Source organism: Trachemys scripta, chromosome 10, assembly GCF_013100865.1.
Source record: "Trachemys scripta elegans isolate TJP31775 chromosome 10, CAS_Tse_1.0, whole genome shotgun sequence".
NCBI lineage: Eukaryota > Metazoa > Chordata > Testudines > Emydidae > Trachemys > Trachemys scripta.
Window position 1 is genome coordinate 23,333,569 of NC_048307.1, and position 23,866 is coordinate 23,357,434.

Below are 23,866 nucleotides of genomic sequence, written 5' to 3' on the forward strand. Positions count from 1 at the left end.
TTTCCTTCGTAGTAGACACCTTCAGGCCACTCCGCGTCATCTGTTTCCTGGGCTGTAAACTGGCAAACGTTTAATTCTCTGGAATAAAAGGGCTTAAGAGAATTAACATGATATACCTTAGGTTTTATGTTGGAGGTGGGGGAGGCTATGAGATAGTTAACAGCTCCTAGGCATTCCTGGACCGTGAATGGTCCTTCCCATGACCCTTCCATTTTATGGGCCTGGAGCGCCTTTAAGACCATGACTTGGTCTCCTACTTTGAAGGACCGTTCTCTGGAATGTTTATTATACCAGGCCTTTTGCTCTTCCTGAGCATCCTTTAGGTTTTCTTTAGCAAGGGCTAAAGAGTGTCAGAGGGTGCTTTGTAAGTTGCTTACAAAGTCTAGAATGTTAGTTCCTGGAGAAGGCGTAAACCTCTCCCATTGCTGCTTTACCAACTGTAATGGCCCCTTAACCTCGCGGCCATACACAAGTTCAAATGGTGAAAACCCTAAACTGGGATGTGGTACAGCCCTGTAGGCAAAAAGCAACTGCTGCAACACTAGGTCCCAATCATTGGAGTGTTCATTTACGAATTTACGTATCATGGCCCCCAAAGTTCCATTAAACCTCTCCACCAGACCATTGGTTTGATGGTGATAAGGGGTGGCAACCAAGTGATTCACCCCATGAGCTTCCCACAGGTTTTTCATGGTCCCTGCCAGGAAATTAGTTCCCGAATCTGTAAGGATGTCAGAGGGCCAACCTACCCCGGCAAAAATGTCTGCTAATGCCTGGCAACACTTTTAGCCCTGGTGTTGCTTAAGGGTACTGCTTCCGGCCATCGGGTAGCAAAATCCATGAAAGTCAGTACATACTGCTTTCCTCTGGGTGTCTTCTTTGGGAAAGGACCCAGAATATCCACAGCTACTCGCTGAAATGGGACCTCAATTATGGGTAGTGGCTGGAGAGGGGCTTTAACCTGGTCTTGGGGCTTTCCCACTCGTTGGCACACCGCACAAGACAGGACATAATTAGCAACGTCCTTGCCCATTCCCTCCCAGTGGAAGGACTTCCCCAACCGGTCTTTGGTTCTGTTCACCCCAGAATGGCCACTGGGATGATCATGGGCTAAGCTCAAGAGCTTTACCCAATACTTAGTGGGAACTACCAACTGTCTTTGAGGATGCCAGTCTTCCTGGTGTCCACCAGAAAGAGTCTCCTTGTATAAAAGTCCTTGTTCTACAACAAACCGGGATCGGTTAGAAGAGCTGAGAGGCGGTGGGGTGCTCCGTGCCACCACCCAAGCTTTCTGAAGGCTGTCATCTGCTTCCTGCTCAGCCTGGAACTGTTCCCTTGATGCTGGAGACATCAGTTCCTCCTTAGACTGTGGACTGGGGCTTGGTCCCCCTGGAAGCGATGCAGGTGTTGGGGCTGTTTCCATTGACTGTGAACCGCTGTCCGCTGGTGCACTATGTGGTATTTCAGGCTCTGGCTGAGCCTCTTGGGTAGGGTTATGTGCTGCTTCCGCCAATTCAGGCTCGCTGGTGCCCTCTGGCATTGGAGTTGTAGACGGGTTTGCAAGCGCTGGACTCAGTGCTGGCAATGGTTCTGGTGCTGGTTGCATTGCCAGTTCCGGTTCTGGGACTGGCTTTGGCTGGGTCTCTGGGATTGGATCCACTACGGCTGTTGCAGTCGTTGGCAGGGGATCCGGTTCCACCACCTTTGTTTGGGTCTCTGGTAACACAGACGGGGCCCTGCTGGACGGCTCAGGAACAGGGATGGGGGTGCAAGCTTGCTTAGCCTGGCTGCGGGTGACTATTCCCACCCTCTTGGCTAGCTTCACATGGTTGGCCAAGTCTTCCCCACCTCTGCTAAAGGTCCACTGAGCTGCGGCCTCAGCTCTACCATGTATTGGTCTGCAGTGAGGCTGTATCCAAGGCAGATCCTTTCAAAATTTTCTAAGAAGGCCTCAGTATCATCGCCTGCCTTGTAGGTGGGGAATTTTCTGGGATGGGAAGTGGTACCTGGAGAGGGGTTGTTAGGATTGGCTGTTGTATCCAGCCTAGCCCTTGCTACTTCCAGTTCATGCTTCCTTTCTTTTTCTCTCTCCTCCATCTCTTTTTCTTTCAGCTCCATCTCTCTCTTGTGGGCCTCCTCTTTGGCTTTTTCCTCTCTCTTGTGGGCCTCCTCTTTTGCTCTCTCTCTCTTGTGGGCCTCCTCTTTGGCTTTTTCTTCTTTTGTAGTCATTTTCCTGTTTTCTTGTGCTGGGTCACACCCCTCTGCTGTTGACTGAAACTGGGATGCACTCAGCTCTGGCTGCTGCTGAGTTAACAGAGACTTTCTAACTAGCTACTCCCGAGGATGTAAAAAGAAAAAAAAAAACAATTCAGCTTGTAAATTCCTTTTACCAGTTGTTTGCTCATTAATGAACACTTCTCTTAACAAAGGCCCTTGTTAAAAAACCTTAACACCTCTGCCTTCAGGCAAGGAGAGATAAGATATGCATCTACCTTCAGCTCTGCTTTCCAAGCAGCTAGAAGGAAAAAAAAATCTTACTGGCTTTTGGGTTTAAAATGAATCCCACCTTTGCCACCATGTCAAGGCTGCTTCCCCACTTTGAACTTTAGGGTACAAATGTGGGGGCCTGCATGAAGACTTCTAATCTTAACTACCAGCTTAGATCTGGTCCGCTGCCACCATTCCCAAATGGATTCCCTTCCCTGGGAAACCTTGAGAAACCTTTCACCAATTCCCTGGTGAATACAGATCCAAACCCCTTGGATCTTAAAACAAGGAGAAATTAACCATCCCCCCCCTCCTTCCTTTCACCAACTCCTGGTGAATACAGATCCAACCCCCTTGGATCTAAAAACAAGGAAAAATCAATCAGGTTCTTAAAAAGAAGGCTTTTAATTAAAGAAAAAGGTAAAAATCATCTCTGTAAAATCAGGATGGAAAATAAGTTTACAGGGTAATCAAACTTAAAGAGCTCAGAGGACCTCCCTCAAGCCTCAGGTTCAAAGTATAGCAAACAAAGATAAACACTCTAGTAAAAGGTACATTTACAAGTTGAGAAAACAAAGGAAAACTAACACGCCTTGCCTGGCTATTTACTTACAAGTTTGAAATAGGAGAGACTTGTTTAGAAAGATGTGGAGAACCTGGATTGATGTCTCGTCCCTCTCAGTCCCAAGAGCGAACGACTCCCCAAACAAAGAGCACAAACAAAAGCCTTTCCCGCCCCCCCCCAGATTTGAAAGTATCTTTTCCCCTTATTGGTCCTTTGGATCAGGTGCCAGCCAGGTTACCCGAGCTTCTTAACCCTTTATAGGTAAAAGGATTTTGGCGTCTCTGGCCAGGAGGGATTTTATGGCACTGTACACAGGAGAGCTGTTACCCTTTGCCTTTATAGTTATGACACATCCCCACAGCAGGTCCAGTCTACACATTAAATAAAGGAGCGGCTCTGTTGTAAAAATAGTCTGTATCGTAACACATAGGCACAGAGGAGCCAGATTATGGTTGCATAGGAAATACTAATTTAGACATTTCCTAATATTTTGAGTGCTTCACTTTACAGTATTGTTAGATGACAACTACTGTGTGTGTATCCGCATAATATTTGCTAAGAGCTGGAAGTCACAATGAACCTGAAAAGAGATTTATTATATTTGAACTGGGAGGGGAAACTCAGTTCCTTGTTTAAAAATATTGTAGGATTAGAGAAGCGATGTCTTGATAGTGGATTTTGAAATAACTATTCAAGTTGTTTGGATATGGTTGGGAGTTGGGTGGTTTATTCTCTTAGAGAAAAACAAATTATGGGCTCAGTTTTGCCTTCTAATATGTGCATACAACACTTAGTGTGCCAGGTAATGTGCAGATCTGCCAAACCTTGGCCATTTTGGATTAAAGACATAAAAAAAGTATCTTGCTTTTGTGATGAAGGGATTTGCAATCTTACAATGAAGTTTAAAATTTGGAAACAGCACAAGCCCAACAAATAAATGTGACATTGTATGTTCAAAAGGAACAATCACTAAAAATGAGGGTAGAAATAACTCCAACTGAGTTCACTTAAATATAGGCTACATAGAAAAGAATCTTGCTAAAACATGCTCTTCAGTTTGCACAGAAAATTGACTCTCTTTCCCTAATTCTCAGCAATAATTTAATAGGTGATGCAGTAATGAGTTTAATATGGCTAAGAATTATTTTCACTTCACGTGGGCCCAGTCTGAAAACATGATCAAAAGTAAACCTTGGTACCATGAACACTCACGCTGAAGTAAATTGGACTGTCTACAAGTAATAGCTACTAAGCTTTTAGCATCCAGGCCCTGTATTACAGTAAGATTATTGATTCATAGATTCATAGATTCTAGGACTGGCAGGGACCTCGAGAGGTCATCAAGTCCAGTCCCCTGCCCTCATGGCAGGACCAAATACTGTCTAGACCGTCCCTGATAGACATTTATCTAACCTACTCTTAAATATCTCCAGAGATGGGGATTCCACAACCTCCCTAGGCAATTTATTCCAGTGTTTAACCAGCCGGACAGTTAGGAACTTTTTCCTAATGTCCAACCTAAACCTCCCTTGCTGCAGTTTAAGCCCATTGCTTAAGGTGAACAAGTTTTCTCCCTCCTCCTTATGACACCCTTTTAGATACCTGAAAACTGCTATCATGTCCCCTCTCAGTCTTCTCTTTTCCAAACTAAACAAACACAATTCTTTCAGCCTTTCTTCATAGGTCATGTTCTCAAGACCTTTAATCATTCTTGTTGCTCTTCTCTGGACCCTCTCCAATTTCTCCACATCTTTCTTGAAATGAGGTGCCCAAAACTGGACACAATACTCCAGTTGAGGCCTAACCAGGGCAGAGTAGAGCAGAAGAATGACTTCTCGTGTCTTGCTCACAACACACCTGTTAATGCATCCCAGAATCATGTTTGCATTTTTGCAACAGCATCACACTGTTGACTCCTATGTAGCTTGTGGTCCACTATAACCCCTAGATCCCTTTCTGCTGTACTCCTTCCTAGACGTGTCTTCCCATTCTGTATGTGTGAAACTGATTGTTCCTTCATAAGTGGAGCACTTTGTATTTGTCTTTGTTAAACTTCATCCTGTTTACCCCAGACCATTTCTCCAATTTGTCCAGACCATTTTGAATTTGACCCTGTCCTCTAAAGCAGTTGAAATCCCTCCCAGTTTGGTATCATCTGCAAACTTAATAAGCGTACTTTCTATGCCAATATCTAAGTCGTTAATGAAGATATTGAACAGAGCCGGTCCCAAAACAGACTCCTGCGGAACCCCACTTGTTATGCCTTTCCAGCAGGATTGGAAACCATTAATAACAAGTCTCTGTGAGTACGGTTATCCAGCCAGTTATGCACCCACCTTATAGTAGCCCCATCTAAATTGTATTTGCCTAGTTTATCGATAAGAATATCATGTGAGACCGTATCAAATGCCTTACTAAAGTCTAGGTATACCACATCCACCGCTTCTTCCTTATCCACGAGACTCGTTATCCTATCAAAGAAAGCTGTCAGATTGGTTTAACACGATTTGTTCTTTACAAATCCATGCTGGCTATTCCTTATCACCTTACCGCCTTCCAAGTGTTTGCAGATGATTTCCTTAATTACTTGCTCCATTATCTTCCCTGGCACAGAAGTTAAACTAACTGGTCTGTAGTTTCCTGGGTTGTTTTTATTTCCCTTTCTATAGATGGGTACCATATTTGCCCTTTTCCAGTCTTCTGGAATCTCTCCCGTCTCCCATGATTTTCCAAAGATAATAGCTAGAGGAGCAGATACCTCCTCTATTAGCTCCTTGAGTATTCTAAGATGCATTTCATCAGGCTCTGGTGACTTGCAGGCATCTAACTTTTCTAAGTGATTTTTAACTTGTTCTTTTTGTATTTTATCTGCTAAACCTACCCCCTTCCCATTAGCATTCACTATGTTAGGCATTCCTTCAGACTTCTCGGTGAAGACTGAAACAAAGAAGTCATTAAGCATCTCTGCCATTTCCAAGTTTCCTGTTACTGTTTCTCCCTCTTCACTGAGAAGTGGGCCTACCCTGTCTTTGGTCTTCCTCTTGCTTCTAATGTATCGATAAAAAGTCTTCTTATTTCCCTTTATTCCTGTAGCTAGTTTGAGCTCATTTTGTGCCTTTGCCTTTCTAATCTTGCCCCTGCATTCCTGTGTTGTTTGCCTATATTCATCCTTTGTAATCTGTCCTAGTTTCCATTTTTTATATGACTCCATTTTCTATCTTTCCTAATCAGCGGAATAGCTTGCTTTTGGGCCCTTAATAGTTGGCAGTTTTTCCCGTTGAAAAACTGCCAACTCTCCTCAGTTGTTTTTCCCCTCAGTCTTGATTTCCATGGGACCTTACCTATCAGCTCTCTGAGCTTACCAAAATCCGCCTTCCTGAAATCCATTGTCTCTATTTTGCTGTACTCCGTTCTACCCTTCCTTAGAATTGCAAACTCTATGATTTCATGATCACTTTCACCCAAGCTGCCTTCTACTTTGAATTTCTCAATGAGTTCTTCCCTATTTGTTAAAATCAAGTCTAGAACAGCTTCCCCCCTAGTAGCTTTTTCAACCTTCTGAAATAAAAAGTTGTCTGCAATGCAGTCCAAGAATTCGTTGGATAAACTATTATTTGTTGGATAAGCTATTATTGTCAAAGTAATAAAATACATCTTATCAGTAATCTTTGCTTTCCAATTGTTTGTGTATTTATGTGCCTATTTGCAAAATTCAGTTGACAATGGGTGAAAGCTTGCACTGTATTATGTATTTACTTGCTGTATTAATAGCTGATTAAAGCTAGGTCCTGTGCAACATTTTGGAGGTGTACTTACTTGGTAATTTCTTCATTTAATCCAGATTTTTCTGTATTATTATTTCAGTTAGATGTTTTAGTGCACAGTGATAAATTACGCTTTAGCGTGTTTGTTTAGTGACTGTAATGAATCATATCTAATATGCTATAGATATTAACCCTTTTTTAATCCTTCATCCAACCATTATCAAATTAAAATATTTTACCCACTGGTCTCAAAAAGCCCCTAAATTTCTGTCACATTTCCCTCCTTATCTTTTTCTCATAACAATAAGTTATTAAAGTTGCTAAAATGTTAAGTGTAACTTAGCTGTGTCATTTCATACTTTCATTATGTAGTGTAGCTGAGCTACACTACATATACTATACTTAGGCATGTCAAACAAAAAAAAATCAGGTGATTATTAAAATAACCCTCAGATAAATTCTGCTTCAGTTACACAAGTATTTAGCCAATAATAGAATTACACAAGTAATTCATTGTTTTCAATGGGACTATTCACATATTCACTATTCACATGGGGAAAGAGAGCAAGATTTAAATAAAACAAAAACACACTGTGTACTTTCCCCTAGTATGTTGGAAATCTCATTTTAGTAGTCTGAACAGCACTTTTGATCACATCATTGCCATGATAAAGTGTATTTTTAAATTGTAAAAAAAAAAACCAATTGTTTTACAATGCTTATAAGTGTGTGTGTGTATATATATATATATATATACACACATACACACACCCACACCCCCACCCCCACACCACTGCCAGCTACGAGTAATAAGGAAACAGAATGCACTCAATACAAAAGTAATAAATTAAAATCAGTTTAATGGGCTCTCAGGCTTGGATTACAAGGTTTTTTTTTTATATATAGAAGCTTCATTCTATTCTATTAAATCTTTTGCCATTTTCTCCCAGCTTGTGGGTTTTGTCTTCAACAACAGAACCTAAGAGCTACTTCCTAGACTGGATATGTTTTCAAAACCAATGTTTGTTGTCACTGAGACGCAAACAAAGGTTCTTTTCTTGAAAAACCTATACAAAAAGTGAGAGAATAAAGGAGCTCACTAAAATAAAAAGGTATTTGAACTGTTTTTTGTTTTAATCAACTTAACTTTTTTTGTATTTTGGTTTAATAAAGGCAGAAGAGGTTCTGGTTTGCCAGCAAACAGAAACAAATTTGAGAGCAAGAGGCTGTATCTGAATTAGGTTGCTTTGTTTCTTAATTAAAAAAAATACTGAAGGTAAATGGAAAGCAAACAAGTAGGTGAGTGGTGAAGGGGAGGACAGTCTCTGCTATGGGATTGGATTTTGTACAGCACCTTGCTCAATACACCACCAGTAGCCCCCCCCCTGCAATATAACTAATCTAAAAATCCCATCCACGCTTCCCAGCACCTTCTCCACCAACTAGCCCAGACCCCTACCCACACCTCTAATAGCCTAATCCCCTATTATCCTCTCCCCCCGCCTCGGGCCGGACTCTTTTCACTGTGACACCCGCTTCTCCCCCCGCCCCCCGCTCCTTAGCAACCGGTCGCGGCTGGCCCGCGAGGCAGAGCCCGCTGCCGCCCGGGCCGGACTAGGTCCGGGGGGACCGCGGAGCATCCGGCTCGACTCGGCGCGGACGGCAGGATGAAGCAGGTGGGCCCTCGCGCCCAGTCCTTGCGCCTCAGCCAACGGGAGGCGAGCGGGGAGGGCAGGGCCTGGGTGGAGGTGCGGTGTCAGTAGGTGAATGGGAAGTGGTCGGAGGCTGGGGGCAGAGGGAAAGGGATGATAGGGTGGGGGAGGTGGCTGGGGGCAGAGGGTGATAGGGTGGGGGAGGTGGCTGGGGGCAGAGGGTGATAGGATGGGGGAGGTGGCTGGGGGCAGAGGGAAAGGGGTGATAGGCTAGGGGGAATTGGGTGTTGGGGGAGGTGTTAGAGGGCAGAGGGAAGGTGGTGATAGGCTGGTGAGAATTGGGGTGTCAGGGGAGGTTGGGAGGGCAAAGGGAAGGTGGTGATAGGCTGGGGGGAGGTGGGGTGTTTGGGAAGATGGGTGGGGGGGCAGAAGAAAGGGGTGTAGGCTGGGGGAAGTTGGAGTGTCAGTGAGGAATTGTCTCTTTTGCCATTGATGTCTGGATGTTGGGGGGTTTCTCTCTCCAGCCATTAGTGGATGACACTGAGGATGTGTCTCTTGACTTTGGGAATGAAGAGGAACTGGCATTAAGGAAAGCAAAAATCAGGCAAGTACTTCAGAAATTTAGTGTAAATTAATTACATGATTATTCCCTTAAATGCCATATCTTAAAAGCAGGAATCTGTGGGAAAGGCACTGGTTATACTGATAGACAAGCAGAACAGGAAAATACTCCTCAATGTGCATGAAAACCAGCTGTCTGTCTTTCCTCCTTGACAAACTGCCGCCCAGGAATTATTCATGCCTTGAGTCAGGATCCAAGCATCGCTTTGCCAGTTCTTAAGCCTCTTCAAAATTGCATGTATCACCCAGAAAATATGTATCCTCTCTTTGCTGTGGACAGCGTGTTAGCCTTTAAAAATCCAGCTCAAAAGAACATTTTCTTCTTCCATAAATTTTTTTTATATGAAATGATCTTGTTGAAAACAAAAGGTTCCTATTCAGGACACTGTTCCAGCCCAGAGGGAAGGCAAACATCATTTACTGGCACCTTCTCTTCATCTAGTTGTAAAATGCCATTTGCAGTACAACTGTCACCTAGTGGGGGAGAACAGCTTGTCATGCCAGATGACCAGACTTTCCTTTGTCATGTAATTTGAGCTGTTCTTGTAAAATTTAGCTGTTAGGTCAATAGGTCTTTTCCAAATCTATCTGATCCATCCTTTTGGAGCAAAAGTAGGTTTATTTTCCCACAGTATCCTAGTACTTTGTCCATTCTTCATTTAGATGTCACAATACATGGAGATTTCATTACTTTAGGCCTTGGCTACACTTACCAGCTAGTTCGACGGCTGGAAATCGAAGTTCTGGGTTCGACTTATCGCGTCTAGTCTGGACGCGATAAGTCGAACCCGGAAGTGCTTGCCGTCGACTGCGGTACTCCAGCTCGGCGAGAGGAGTACCGCGGAGTCGACGGGGGAGCCTGCCTGCCGCGTGTGGACCAAGGTAAGTTCGAACTAAGGTACTTCGACTTCAGCTACGTTATTCACGTAGCTGAAGTTGCGTACCTTAGTTCGAATTGGGGGGGGGTAGTGTAGACCAAGCCTTAGTTAGGAGACTGTTCCGCAGTCTATTAGAGCAATGCCAAGGTTTTTATTATGCCAACAGGAATAGAAGTATACACAGTACGGATAACCTTGTGCTTTGATTTGTATTACCTTCCCCTCACACAGCAGGTGTTGGTATTGTTTATTTGCATCAATGGGAGAAGGAAACTAGGGAAAGATGCAAAGTGATCAATGTGTCCTAATCCATCTACTTTCTTTAGTATTATTTCCATAGGGATCAACCTCTCTTCTCAATATGGCAATAAAAATTTGTCTCATTTGCAAAAAAATCTGTTTTAAATTACAGAAATGTGATTCCTTAAGCTATTCCAGTGGAAGCTTATTTTTATATTTCTGAAAATGTGTGTGTAAAGGAAAGAGGATGGAAAACGTCAAGGATCTAGTTATACTTCAGTTTGTTGTGATTCAGAGTATCAGAATAATATGCACGCCTTCTCCTTGATTTAACTTCCCCTTTACTACTGCTTCACGTAGTTTGAACTCAAAATGGTGCTTATACAAACAGTTACCCGTAGTAGCCTGTGCATTTCTGGTTCACTGATGGTGTATCAGGCAGTGAGATAGAATGCCTTTAAATACTGAAGGGCACTGGTGTCCCAAAAAATGAAAGAGTAGCCAGTGCACTAAGGCTATGTCTGTACTAGAGATCTTACAGTGGCACAGCTGTACCAATGTGTAGCTGCTCTGTGTCAACAGGCGTGAGCTCTCCCGCCGGCATAATTAAACCACCCGCAACGATCATGGTAGCTATGTTGGTGAGAGAGTATTGCCTGCCGACATAGCGTTGTCTACACTGGCGCTTCTGTTGGTGAAACTTATGTTGCTCAGAGGGGTGTTTTTTCCCCACACCCCTGACCGACATAGTTATACCGACAAAAGTGCTAGGGTAGACAGCCTCTTTGCTGCCTCTTTAGTTTCTTTTGCTTACTTATACCCCCAAAGTTAATGGTCCTATCCCCAGTCGTTTAGAAATGTAGGCTGGAAGGGATCTTGAGAAGTCATCAAGTCCAGCCTATTGCCATAGGGCAGGACCCAATCCAGTGGTTCTCAATCTATTTACCATTGTGAGCCGCAGTGCAGCTCTCTGTGTGTTATGTGGGTTGCCTCCACACAATATATATACACTATCTGTATGGCCCTGAGGATGTCACATGGGCCGCAGCCATGTGCTGATCAGGGTGCGAGTCGAGAACCACTGCAATAAACCTAGACCAACCCTGTTTTTAAAAACCTCCAATGATGGTGATTTCACAACCTCCCTTGGAAGAGTATGCCAGAGTTTCTTATAGTTAGAAAGATTTTTCTAATCTCTAACCTAAATCTCCCTTGCTGCAGATTAAGCCCTCTAATTCTTGTCCTACCTTCAGTGGACATGGAGAACAGTTGAGCACCATCCTCTTTATAACAGCCCTTCACATGCTTGAGGAAAGTTAACAGGACTCCCCCCTCAGTCTTTTTTCCCTCAAGACTAAACATACCCTGTTCTTTTAACCTTTCCTCATAGGTTTTCTAAACCTTTTATCATTTTTGTTGCTCTCCTCTGAACTCCAATTTGTCCACATCTTTCCTCAAGATTGTTGACCAGAATGGAACACAATTGAGGGAGGCCTCACTAGTGCTGAATAGAGCAGGGCAATTATCTCCCGTGTCTGACATACAACACTGCTGTTAATACATCCCAGAATATTAGCCTTTTTTGCAGCTGTATCACATTGTTGATTCATATTCAATTAGTGATCCAGTATAACCCCCAGATAAGTTTCAGCAAGACTACCACCTAACTAGTTAGCCTCCATTTTCTAGCTGTGCATTTGATTTTTCCTTCCCAAATGAAGAACTTTACACTTGTCTTTATTAAAATTCATTTTGTTGAAATCAGACTAATTCTCCAGTTTGTCAAGGTCATTTTGAATGCGAACCCTCTCTTCCAGAGTGTTTACAACCCCTCCCAGTTTGGTGTAATTTGTTAATATAAGCATTCTCATTTGTAACGTATAGGCACACTCTCCACTCCATTATCCATTCATTAATGAAAATATTGATTAGCACTGGATCCAGGACTGACCTCTGCAGGACTCCACTAGATATACCCTTCTGGTCTGACAGAGAACCATTGATGATTACTCTTAGCGTATGGTCTTTCATCCAGTTCTGCACCCACCTTATAATCATTTCATTTATAGTCCAGCAGCTACTTTCAAAAGTACACTAAATGTGGAGTGTTAAACAGGTCACATTTTAGTTTTGAAGGGAGAGAATTGAAAGGGCAGACTAGTGGACAGGAAATGTGTCCATTTGCTTTATTTTTTGTTTTTGTTTTTCTGTTTAGCATTTTTTTTTCTTTTCAGATGAGCAAGTCATGGTGGCTCAGTTTGCTTACTTGATGGCATCAGATACAACCACAGTTCTAGTAATAGTCCAATTGTTAGCATGTGCTGCCTCTGCTGGGTGCACAGCCACAGAGTACCTCAGCAGTAGATATGAGATAGCGGAGTGGAGACTGAGGAAAAACGCTTTTCATATAATCCTGAGATTTGAAATTTTCATTAATAGGCAAAAGATAATTACTTTGACAATATCTCACAACTCCCCTAAAGGATACTTTCATGCTTGAGATTTTTTTTTTTTTTTTGCTATACCACATTTACTACTCACTCCAGCATTTTTGTTCTGATGAAAATGTACCAGACACAAAATCAGCTTTGCCTGCTCTTACCTTGATGGAACGGACTGAATTTATTCAATAAAAAAAAAGAAAAAAAAAAAAGACAGCCTATCCACTACAGACAAAATCAATTGTACAAGACTTTGCTATAATTAACTTTAAAAAGTGCATTTGTAGGATGAGTAAGTGGCCACTCTGAATGTTGCAAAGTTTTAGGAAGGTATTTTTCTCAAAATATTCTTACAAACAATTGTGGCAGATTGATTAAGAACAGATTAAACAAAACATACTTGTAAATAAAGAAGTAAAGTCCAGATCCAATGCACATTGAAGTCAGTGGAACAACTTCTACTGGCTTCAAAATGGGTGTTGGATGGGATCTCAAGGTAATACAAAATCTAAAAGAATTGGCTCTTAGATTGTATTTTCTAACCTATAATTTTTTCCAGAGGTTTTTAAATAATTCCTTGAAAGCTGAAAATGAAATTTTCACGGGAACAAATTATTTAACTCCATTTAAAGCGAGGTGGAGTTGCTCATAAGTGCTTTAAATGCTTACAAATGTTCCTTAATAGAAGGGCTCCTTTATTTAAAGAAAAGGGGCAGGGGAGTAGATCAGTCTGTTAGGTTTTCAGTACAATTCTAAGACTAGGGTCAGATAAAAATAGAGCAAGATTTGAGCCTTTCAACCTTGACATTGTTTTTAATTAAATGATTTCACTTCCTCCTTTAAACATCTGTAGCATTTTGTTTTTACTGTTAATCTCAAATTAGACTCTTTACAGACACACTAATTCTAGTTAACATTGTCTCCATTTCAATTTGATAAATAAAACTCATTTTGCATGACTTATTCAATCATGTCTTTGACCACTGCTCGTAGGTTATACCCTTCTCCCCCAATTTCTGTTTGTCTAGTCCTAGTGTACACTACCCGCCCAGATCAGCGGGTAGATATCGATCTCTCGGGGATCGATTTATCGCATCTCATCTAGACGGATAAATTGATCCCCGAATTTGTAAGAATGCCTGTGATTTGAGGTTATTTTCTGCTGGTTTCATCTTAGCAATAAAAGGAATGTGAGGTCTATCTTGTTTCGCTGTAGTTCTTCGTTAGCAGACCAAGAACATTTGGTAAACCATTAAATTAAGAGGTAGTTCTGTTAATCCTTAATAAGAGCTTTCAACTTTAAGGTATTTGAATTTGATCTTTAACAAGAAAAAATTCAACATTCTGAAGAGAAAATATTTCCCTTTTCAATCGGATTTCATTTCCTAGATAGGCTTCAACCTACTTTTAGTTTAGTTTTTCATTTGACTACAGTCTTTCCTGTTTTTCTTGGAAGACTGAATCTGAACTTCTAAATAAAAAGTAAAAAACAAATCACCAAAAACCTTTTGAGCCCTGCCTTAAATAAAAAAAGTAAATACCCATTTTTTCCTTTTACGGGCCACTATCAAAGAGCCCAAGAATTAAGTATCCCTGCTTACTGTTTACTAAGGGCTTGTCTATTCACTTTTTACATCTATTTAACTAGATTGGTGCAGTTGCCTAGTGTGGAGGCAATTATACCATATCAAGGTGTAAAACACAAGTATATAATTTTTCAGTAAAGCTAATCCAATAAACGCCTTTATATCAGTATAACTATATTCACACTAGGGAAATGCACCAAATGTAACTAAATTGATTTTTCTACCAGTTTAGTAAAATGGTTCAAAAATTGAGTGTAGACAAGCCCTAAGACTGCCTTCTTTGATGGCCACTGTCCACTGAGAATTAAACTGAAATTGCCAACTTAATTTATAAGCAATCATTCAGCTATAAGTCACCGATTCTGCATGGTGTAGTGCTCATGTGGAGCCCATGTATGCATACAAATGCAGGATCAGAGGGTGAGATGGTAAGTTTTGGTTACTTTTGCTCAGTACTGGCTTTGAATGCATGAACTAGAGCTAAAGGGTCATTACATTTTAAATGTCTCCTGAACCATCCTATGTCACTTAGTTCTCTGCCTCTAATACCAAACTATAGCAATCATCTTAGAAAAAGAAATCACGATGCTGTTTCTTTGAACTGCATGTTAGTTAATATGAATTGGCTTTTTTGTTTACTAATTACATTGGCCTCTTCTGACTGTCCTTGTATGTCTAGAGAGCTTTTAGGAAGGGCCGTTTCCAGTTGCAGAAATAATATTGAATTAAATATAGATAAATACCATTTATGATTTTGGAAGGTATACATTTCGCTTTGTTCAAAAGGGACACGGGTGTTCTGGCTTAATGTTTTACCTGCTTTATAATACAGTTCTGCTTGGGAATATTCTGTCAAAAATCTTATTTAGACGGTAGGAACTAGAAACTGTCAATTTCAGCTCTGAAGCAGAAGAGTGAACAAGTCAACAAATCTATTCCCAGAGTTTTTTTTTTTCTGGTGCATAAATGAGGAAGTAAATTACTGTACCAGATTAATTTAAAGGTCCTTTGGCATAAACAGAAATGGACTACATTGAAATACAACAACATGGAATTCTTTAAGCTTCTGAGAGGTTATTCTAAACAATGGGGTGCAAGTTATGACATACATACATATGCACAAAGCAGAAGAGCCTGGAACCCTAGCTCTGTGAGTAGGTTCTTGACTGATTAAATCCTGCAGGCCAACCACTTAGTCAATAGTATTTGCTATCAGCATGACTTATATATTAACTAAGATGCGTAAACACACTTCAGTCACTGTTTCCCAAGTAGAAAAAGGTTTCAAAGCCATAAGCTAGTGAAGAATATGCTGAAGTCATTGAATAAAATATTACACTTTTGCTCAGCATTGTCTAATATGGCAATACAAGATTGACAGGGATACCATGGTGGGAGTTTCAGAAAAAGCAGAAGGCCATCACTCAGCCAAACATGCAGTTTGTTTTGGTTTATCGTAATCCTACCTTCCTATTTTTTTTAGCCACAGGTTTCCATGGTGAAAACTAAACCTAATTGCCCTTTCAACTAATTATGCCACTTATCTTTATGATTTACATTCTGAACTTCCCATAAAGAGGAAGCCAAGTGTAGGTGTCGGATATAAAAAAAAACCACCCAATATTTAGAGAGAGAGACAGGACACATTAATTTGCGAAGAAGTTAGAAAGCTGTAGAGCACGTCTCAGTCTGTAGAGAGGCAGCATTTCATGGCATCAATTCCTCCTCAAAGTCCACTGCCTTCTTGCCAAAACTCCTGCAAATATGGTGCAAAAATAAAAACAATCCCCAATTTTAACAATTGTAATGGGACCTATACTCTGGGGGAAGTGAGGCCATGATTAACTTGTGTGACAAAGTTCCTCCTCTGCCTTGGTAGGTCCTGCATTTTTTGGCAGAATTATTCACCTCACAGGTTCACTGCAGCCCTCAGTTTGGCTACTTCTGAGAGAGGCTCAAACCTACCGTTCACTCAGCTAAGCTCATCCCAGGCCAGCATTGGGGAACTGGAGAACAATCCCTGCAGTCTCTCTGTCCCATCTAGTGGGTCAGGGACAGGCCAGATCCCTTTCCAAATTAGACCTTCCCTTCTGGTGTTTCTCACAGACCAGGTCAACTCCTCCTGTGTCCGATCAGGAGTTTGGGGGGAACCCAGGCCCACCCTCTACATCGTGTTCCAGCCCAGGGCCCTGAGGATAGCAGCTGTCTACAATGTCCCCTGTATCAGCTGCGTGACAGCTACAACTCCCTAGCCTACTTCCCCATGGCCTTCCCCCAGTACCTTCTTTATCCTCACTGCAGGATCTTCCTCCAGAAGCCTGATCACGCTTGTACTCTTCAGTCCTCCAGCAACACACCTTCTCACTCCCTTCTCCTTGCATGTCCCTTGACTAACTGATGGGAGGTCCTTTTTAAACCAAGTATTCTGATTAGCCATAATTGATTCTAGTAAGTTCTTAATTGGCTCCAGGTGTCTTAATTAGCTTGCCTGTCTTAACTGGTTCTAGCAGGTTCCTGATTGCTCTAGGGCAGCCTCTGCTCTGGTCACTCAGGGAACAGAAAACTATTCATCCAGTAGCCAGTATATTTGCCAGTCTGACCTGTGGGAAAATTCCTTCCCAATCTCACACAGGGTGATCAGTTAGACTCTAAGCATGTGAGCAAGAACCAGCCAGCCAAGCACCTGAGAGAGAGAATGCCTGGTGTCACCTTAGAGTCCTGTGTCTCCAGCCGTGGTCATCCTTGCTGCTTCAAAGGATGCTTCTTCCAGTGAACACCTATCCAAGTCTGGGATCAGAACATTTCTAAGTCCTGGTAGCACTATTAACACCTTAATGTCCCTCAACATTAGTACAGCTAATACATTTCAGCAACTGGTCTATTCTGGCAGCCGTTACCCACCACTTGTCTGCCCGGTTTTGCTCCATCACTAACGTTTATCAGCACAATGTACCTTTTATGTGAAGCTCTGCCTTGTGTAACCTCTCCTTGCTACTTACCACAGCAGAGTAATAGTCATTTGCCTTTCTGGTCCATTTCATTAATGTCATAGGTCTTCCCAGACATCCTGGCAATGATTACATAGCTCCAACGCCCTACATTTCCCTATATTGATTTGCTGTTAAAATCAGAAAGTGTGAAACATACATTCCTTATTATCCCTACTGGAGTGAAGTTGACACACATTACAGATCTGCAATAGTAATTCAGTACTCCCAGTTTTGACAATTTCCAATATAATCATGTCTTTTTACACAGAAACTGCTCAGAGGAAGTAAAAAAAAACAAAAAACTTTCATCTAAAATTTCATATGCTTAGTTGTAAACCAGAGAATGGTTTTTGGAAAGTTTGAGGTTAGTGTGGGTACGAACAGAAGAATGATTAAATATCAACTCATCTGTTTACCTGGATTTGTTCCCTGTGTCATTATTGCTTTTTTAATAAAGTGAGTTTCTCTCTTTTGTGAACACTGCATTGCCAGTTGGTTCTGGAGGAATGAAGTATTCTATTCGGCTAGCACATCAGAAACAATTATTAACTAAGTTTTGACTGCAGGAGTTTTGACTGGTGTGGATTAATGAATGTAACTCTCTGGTATAACCATATGTTAATCATATACTTTTGAAAATACTACTATCTACAAAAATTTATTATTGTCCACTCCTAACTAAAAACTTAAACATCATATTTTGAACTCAATTAAAACTATTGCATTAGGCTTTACTCTTACTTTTTTGCAGTCTTTTACTTTAGTCAGAGTTAATTCATTTAAATGTTAACATCTACAAAACTTCTAGCATGTCAGCTCATTTCTGGAAGTAATCATTTTGGATAGGACCCATTCCATAAGTTTCACCTTCACCTCCGGATACTATATCACCAGCGAGGTATTTTGATCTGTTAATATTACTGTATCTTGCTGCTTAAGTCTTGTAAAAATTTGGCTATACTAATTAATGGCAGCTTTATAGGGACAATTCCAACATTTTATATGCAGGCAACATTGTGAATTTTATGTTGGAGACCCAACACTGGGTCTACTGCTCACGCTTCCTGCTACCTGTCACATTTAAGCGTCGGCTATGTCTCATTCATTTAAAAAAATAACTTTCTTTAGAGGATCAGTAAAGATATACAGCAGGGGTACTCAAGCTGAGGGTCAGGAGGTTATCACATGGTGGGGTCGTGAGCTATCAGCCTCCACCCCAAACCCCGCTTTGTCTCCAGCATTTATAATGGTGTTAATATATATAAAAACGTGTTTTTAATTTATAAGGGGGGGGGGGTCACATTCAGAGGCTTGCTATATGAAGGGTCACTAGTACAAAAGTTTGAGAATCACTGCTATACAGTGTTTTTACTATACCTTGCATAATAGCATTAATTATTAAAATGGGAAAATGGACTAATTATTGATTAACTAACAAATTAGCTGCCTTATTCAGAAGGTGAATTGTGTTTTTCCATCACAGAGGGTGATAGTTGAATTCCTAAAATGGAAGTGCCTCCAAAATTAATTGGCAAGCTAACACTGAAATCTGTATATGTGCTAATTAAGTATTAGTCTGCTACCTTGCAGATGGAATCTGCAACATAAAACATTCCTCAGTAAAACAGCTTTCCTGCTGAACAGGACAGATGCAAGTTCACCTTCTTTCCAAAGGGACAAGATTTGTTTAAGTGGCTGGGTTTTTGCTTGTATCAGCTGAACAGGTCCAACTAACCATTGGAACTGTGAATTGGGCTCAAATTCACATACTTCATAGCTTGTGTACGCCAAGCTTATTGTCTACACCAGGGGCTCCTTGCATTCCTCCATTCTCTCCCACAAGCTCCTTCTGTGCCACCCTCCTATCCCCTTCTGTTTCAGGGTTCCCCTGAAACTCTTCCCTGCCACTCCCATTTCCACCTTTCCCCCATGCCAGGGGCTCTGTATCTCCATCCCCCACCCCACCAGGGGTTTCGTATGCCCACCCCCCCTATTCCTGGGTCTCTGTGTACAATCCTCTTTCCCAGGTCCTCCAAACTCCCCCACCACCAGGAGTTCAGTTCCCAATGAACTCCTCTCCCGTACCAGGGTCCCCCATTCTCCCCCCTCTGCCAGGGGCTAAGTGCACCGTCTTTCCCATAACAAGGTCCCCCTAGTCCCTCCCAGGGTTGTGTGTGCCCCTATTCTCACCAATATGCCACGGGACTGCCTACAACAAATGATGAAAAAACTAGATTTTTTTTGTTCTAAATTGGGGAAAGAAGAAATGTTTATAGGTAATAGGCAGCACAATCTTCTTTTTAGTCTTATGCTGAAACTTAGCTAGTGGGAAAACCATGATTGTTTTGTTGAATAAGGGATCTACATCCTATCACACACATTTAAGTAGATATCACATGTTTTTCAACAACATTTCATAAACATTAAATTGCAACATTGGTAAATATTGTAATATGTTTTGTCTCTTAAGTTAGTAAGTGTTCTGGATTGTTTCTCTAGGCATCCCCTGGCTACCTTTTTTCACCTGTTTTTCCGAGTGAGTGCTATTGTTACCTACTTGCTCTGTGACTGGTTCAGCAAAAGCTTTGTTGCCTGTTTTGTCACTATTCTTCTCCTTCTGTCATTTGACTTTTGGTCTGTTAAGGTAAGAACATTCTGAACGAGTAATGAAGTTTAGAAATATCTGTTTATTTCTTGATTTTGATTTTTCTTAATGACAAATACAGTGAAAAATAACCATCGGATAATCCTGTACTGCTCTTCCTTTATTAAACTTGCTGAACAGCTTTGTTTTAACTAGATGGAAGCAGCATTTACATATTTTAGTACAAATATTAAGGCAGTTACCTCACCTATGGTAGTCTTGTTTATGCTTTGCCTTTGGAATCAGGTAAGGTAGTGTTCTATGCCTTAGTGATCTTTACATTCAATTTAAAGAGCAGTATTCATTGATGAACTCCAAAAAGGATGATAGCTATAATACCATATAATATAAGCTATAATATAAGGCCTTTGAGATTGAGAAGCTTTTGATGTAAGAGGGGAAAATTTTTCATTTATACATCTTTTAAAAAGCCTGGAGTCTAGGCACCCTGAAAGTGTAAAGAGATACCATAAATTTCTAATAACTTCAGAATATAACCCCATAGCTTTAATGCAGTTCTAAACCACTTAATAATGGAGAAAATGCAAAGGATCAGAGAGGAGGACTAAGGCACTGATTTTACAATCAAATCTGTGTGGGTAGACTCTTGTGCCTGCATGGAACCCTCACAGAAACCAGTGGGGCTCTTCATAGATACCAAGGATCACTGAAGTCCTGATCCTACAGTTTGAACTGCAGAAGACAGCAATATTGCCACTAATGTGCTGGGCCTTCTGAATTTGACCCCATCTTGTAGAAAAGTCTAGTGATACTGACAGGAAAATCTGTCACTACTCACTAGTTATTTGAAAAGCAATTTTAAAATGAAGACAAACTGGAAAAAACAAACTTTTAATCTTGTTCTGCCTGGTCATGATGTCTTAGAAAGCTTTGGAGTACTTAAAGAAAACAAAGAATTTATTTAATTTTTTTGTCAAACCGATAAAAATTGATCTATGTTAAATCTAGGATTTTTTTGGGGAGGGGCTGGGGGTGTGTGTGTCTGGGCAAGAAAAGAAGCCTAGAAGTGAGAAAAAGTTACCTGAGCTATAAAGCCTGTGGATGTCCCTACCTATATATGTGGCTTTCCATTTTACTTCAAAAGTGACTGAATAAACATTGTTCCTGTATTATACTAAATTTAGATTATTTTGAGATTTTGGGGAGGGCCTTTGGATGCATTAAAATGGGCAGTTGAATATATATGTTAACCTTGCATTCAAAGAAAGTCTTAGAATGAAGGGAAAAGGGAGAGAAATGGAACAAGGACTGTGTGTTAGTTTATAGATGCATGTTGATATAATGAAAAATTTGTACAGTAATGATTCATATGTAAAGATTAGTGCCTAACTTGTTTGTTTGTGAATCTTTGTTACTTGCTTGTTTATAATGAATGTTCCTCTTTTCTATACCCTTTTGGATTTCCCCTCTTACATTCACAGTGTGACTGGGTGTTCCCCAGATGAACTTCACTATCTGAATAACTCCTCTTGTAATCGACTTGGGAGAGACATTTTCCCATTGAAATAAAATTGCATTGTATTAATGCTTATATTAGAACAGTATTATAAGGCTCTATAGTTTATTGGCCTGTCACCATGCACCCCTAAAAAATTTGGCATAACTCTCAAAACTTTAAACAGTTGACAAAAAATGATCTAGTCTTTCAGAGTCGTGTTTGTGAATTAAAAAAAAATAAATCTTGGTCTAATGTGAATTACCTAGTTGATTTATGGAAATAACTGACTACCTCTGTCTCTAGAATAACAGAGGGTCCTGTGGCACCTTTGAGACTAACAGAAGTACTGGGAGCATAAGCTTTCGTGGGTCAGAACCTCACTTCTTCAGATGCAAGTAATGGAAATCTCCAGAGGCAGATATATATCAGTGTGGAGATAACGAGGTTAGTTCAATCAGGGAGGGTGAGGTGCTCTGCTAGCAGTTGAGGTGTGAACACCAAGGGAGGAGAAACTGTTTCTGTAGTTGGATAGCCGTTCACAGTATTTGTTTAATCCTGATCTGATGGTGTCAAATTTGCAGATGAACTGAAGCTCAGCAGTTTCTCTTTGGAGTCTGGTCCTGAAGTTTTTTTGCTGTAAGATGGCTACCTTAACATCTGCTATTGTGTGGCCAGGGAGGTTGAAGTGTTCTCCTACAGGTTTTTGTATATTGCCATTCCTGATATCTGACTTGTGTCCATTTATCCTCTTGCGTAGTGACTGTCCAGTTTGGCCAATATACATAGCAGAGGGGCATTGCTGGCATATGATGGCATATATAACATTGGTGGACGTGCAGGTGAATGAGCCGGTGATGTTGTAGCTGATCTGGTTAGGTCCAGTGATGGTGTTGCTGGTGTAGATATGTGGGCAGAGTTGGCATCGAGGTTTGTTGCATGGGTTGGTTCCTGAGTTAGAGTTGTTATGGTGCGATGCGTGGTTGCTGGTGAGAATATGCTTAAGGTTGGCAGGTTGTCTGTGGGCGAGGACTGGCCTGCCTCCCAAGGTCTGTGAAAGTGAGGGATCATTGTCCAGGATGGGTTGTAGATCACTGATGATGCGTTGGAGAGGTTTAAGCTGAGGACTGTAGGTGATGGCCAGTGGAGTTCTGTTGGTTTCTCTTCTGGGCCTGTCTTGTAGCAGGAGTCTTCTGGGTACACGTCTGGCTCTGTTGATTTGTTTCTTTATTTCCTTGTGTGGGTATCGTAGTTTTGAGAATGCTTGGTGAAGATCTTGTAGGTGTTGGTCTCTGTCTGAGGGGTTGGAGCAGATGCGATTGTACCTCAGTGCTTGGCTGTAGACGATGGATCGTGTGGTGTGACCGGGGTGGAAGCTGGAGGCATGAAGGTAGGCGTAGCGGTCGGTGGGTTTTCGGTATAGGGTGGTGTTAATGTGGCCATCGTTTATTTGTACGGTGGTGTCCAGGAAGTGGACCTCCCGTGTAGATTGGTCCAGGCTGAGGTTGATGGTGGGGTGGAAGCTGTTGAAAGCATGGTGGAATTCTTCCAGGGCCTCCTTCCCATGGGTCCAGATGATGAAGATGTCATCAATATAGCGTAGGTAGAGAAGGGGCATGAGTGGACGAGAGCTGAGGAAGCGTTGTTCCAGGTCAGCCATAAAAATGTTGGCATATTGTGGGGCCATGCGGGTGCCCATAGCGGTGCCACTGGTCTGGAGGTATATATTGTCACCAAATTTGAAATAATTGTGTGTGAGGATAAAGTCACAGAGCTCAGCAATAAGTTGTGCTGTGTCATCATCAGGGATACTGTTCCTGACAGCTTGTATTCCATCTGTATGTGGGATGTTTGTGTAGAGAGCCTCTACATCCAACTACAGAAACAGTTTCTCCTCCCTTGGTGTTCACACCTCAACTGCTAGCAGAGCACCTCACCCTCCCTGATTGAACTAACCTCGTTATCTCCACACTGATATATACCTGCCTCTGGAGATTTCCATTACTTGCATCTGAAGAAGTGAGGTTCTGACTCACGAAAGCTTATGCTCCCAGTACTTCTGTTAGTCTCAAAGGTGCCACAGGACCCTCTGTTGCTTTTTACAGATTCAGACTAACACGGCTACCCCTCTGATACTTGTCTCTAGAATGTAACTGGAAGACTCTTAGTTGGCTTACGTTGGTGGAACCAGATTGATGAAGATGGAAAAAGCCACTGGGTTTTTGAAGCAAAAAAGGTACTTTTAAAGTAAGAACTGTAGTAAAACTTTATTATGTTACAATGTATAATGATAAACAGCTGATAAGTAGTGCTGATACACTATTAAGTGCAGTTAATTCTGGAATTTTAATGTTGTGTAATGGATATTTTTATCCCGATTTTACAGCTCTTGGGATAAATTTACAGAGCAATATTAAAGGAATTGAGAGCACATTTGAGAGTTTTTTCATAGCACTAAACTTTTGTCATGCTACAGTTTCAACACTTTGACCTTGGCGACAACAACAGGTCCTGGCTTTATGACAAATTTATATAATTTTAT

The 23,866-nt window shown here is 41.4% G+C and overlaps 1 protein-coding gene across 1 annotated transcript in view; it reads left to right on the forward strand.

The window, feature by feature from the left end:
* The first annotated feature begins 8,372 nt into the window (after positions 1-8,372).
* TVP23A (trans-golgi network vesicle protein 23 homolog A) overlaps positions 8,373-23,866 on the forward strand; it is a 28,360-nt gene continuing 12,866 nt past the window's right edge. The window contains exons 1-4 of the mRNA XM_034784634.1: positions 8,373-8,492; positions 8,993-9,072; positions 19,724-19,868; positions 23,471-23,560. Of these exons, the coding sequence (XP_034640525.1) occupies positions 8,484-8,492; positions 8,993-9,072; positions 19,724-19,868; positions 23,471-23,560 (324 nt within the window). The 5' untranslated portion in view covers positions 8,373-8,483. The remainder of the gene's footprint in view (positions 8,493-8,992; positions 9,073-19,723; positions 19,869-23,470; positions 23,561-23,866) is intronic.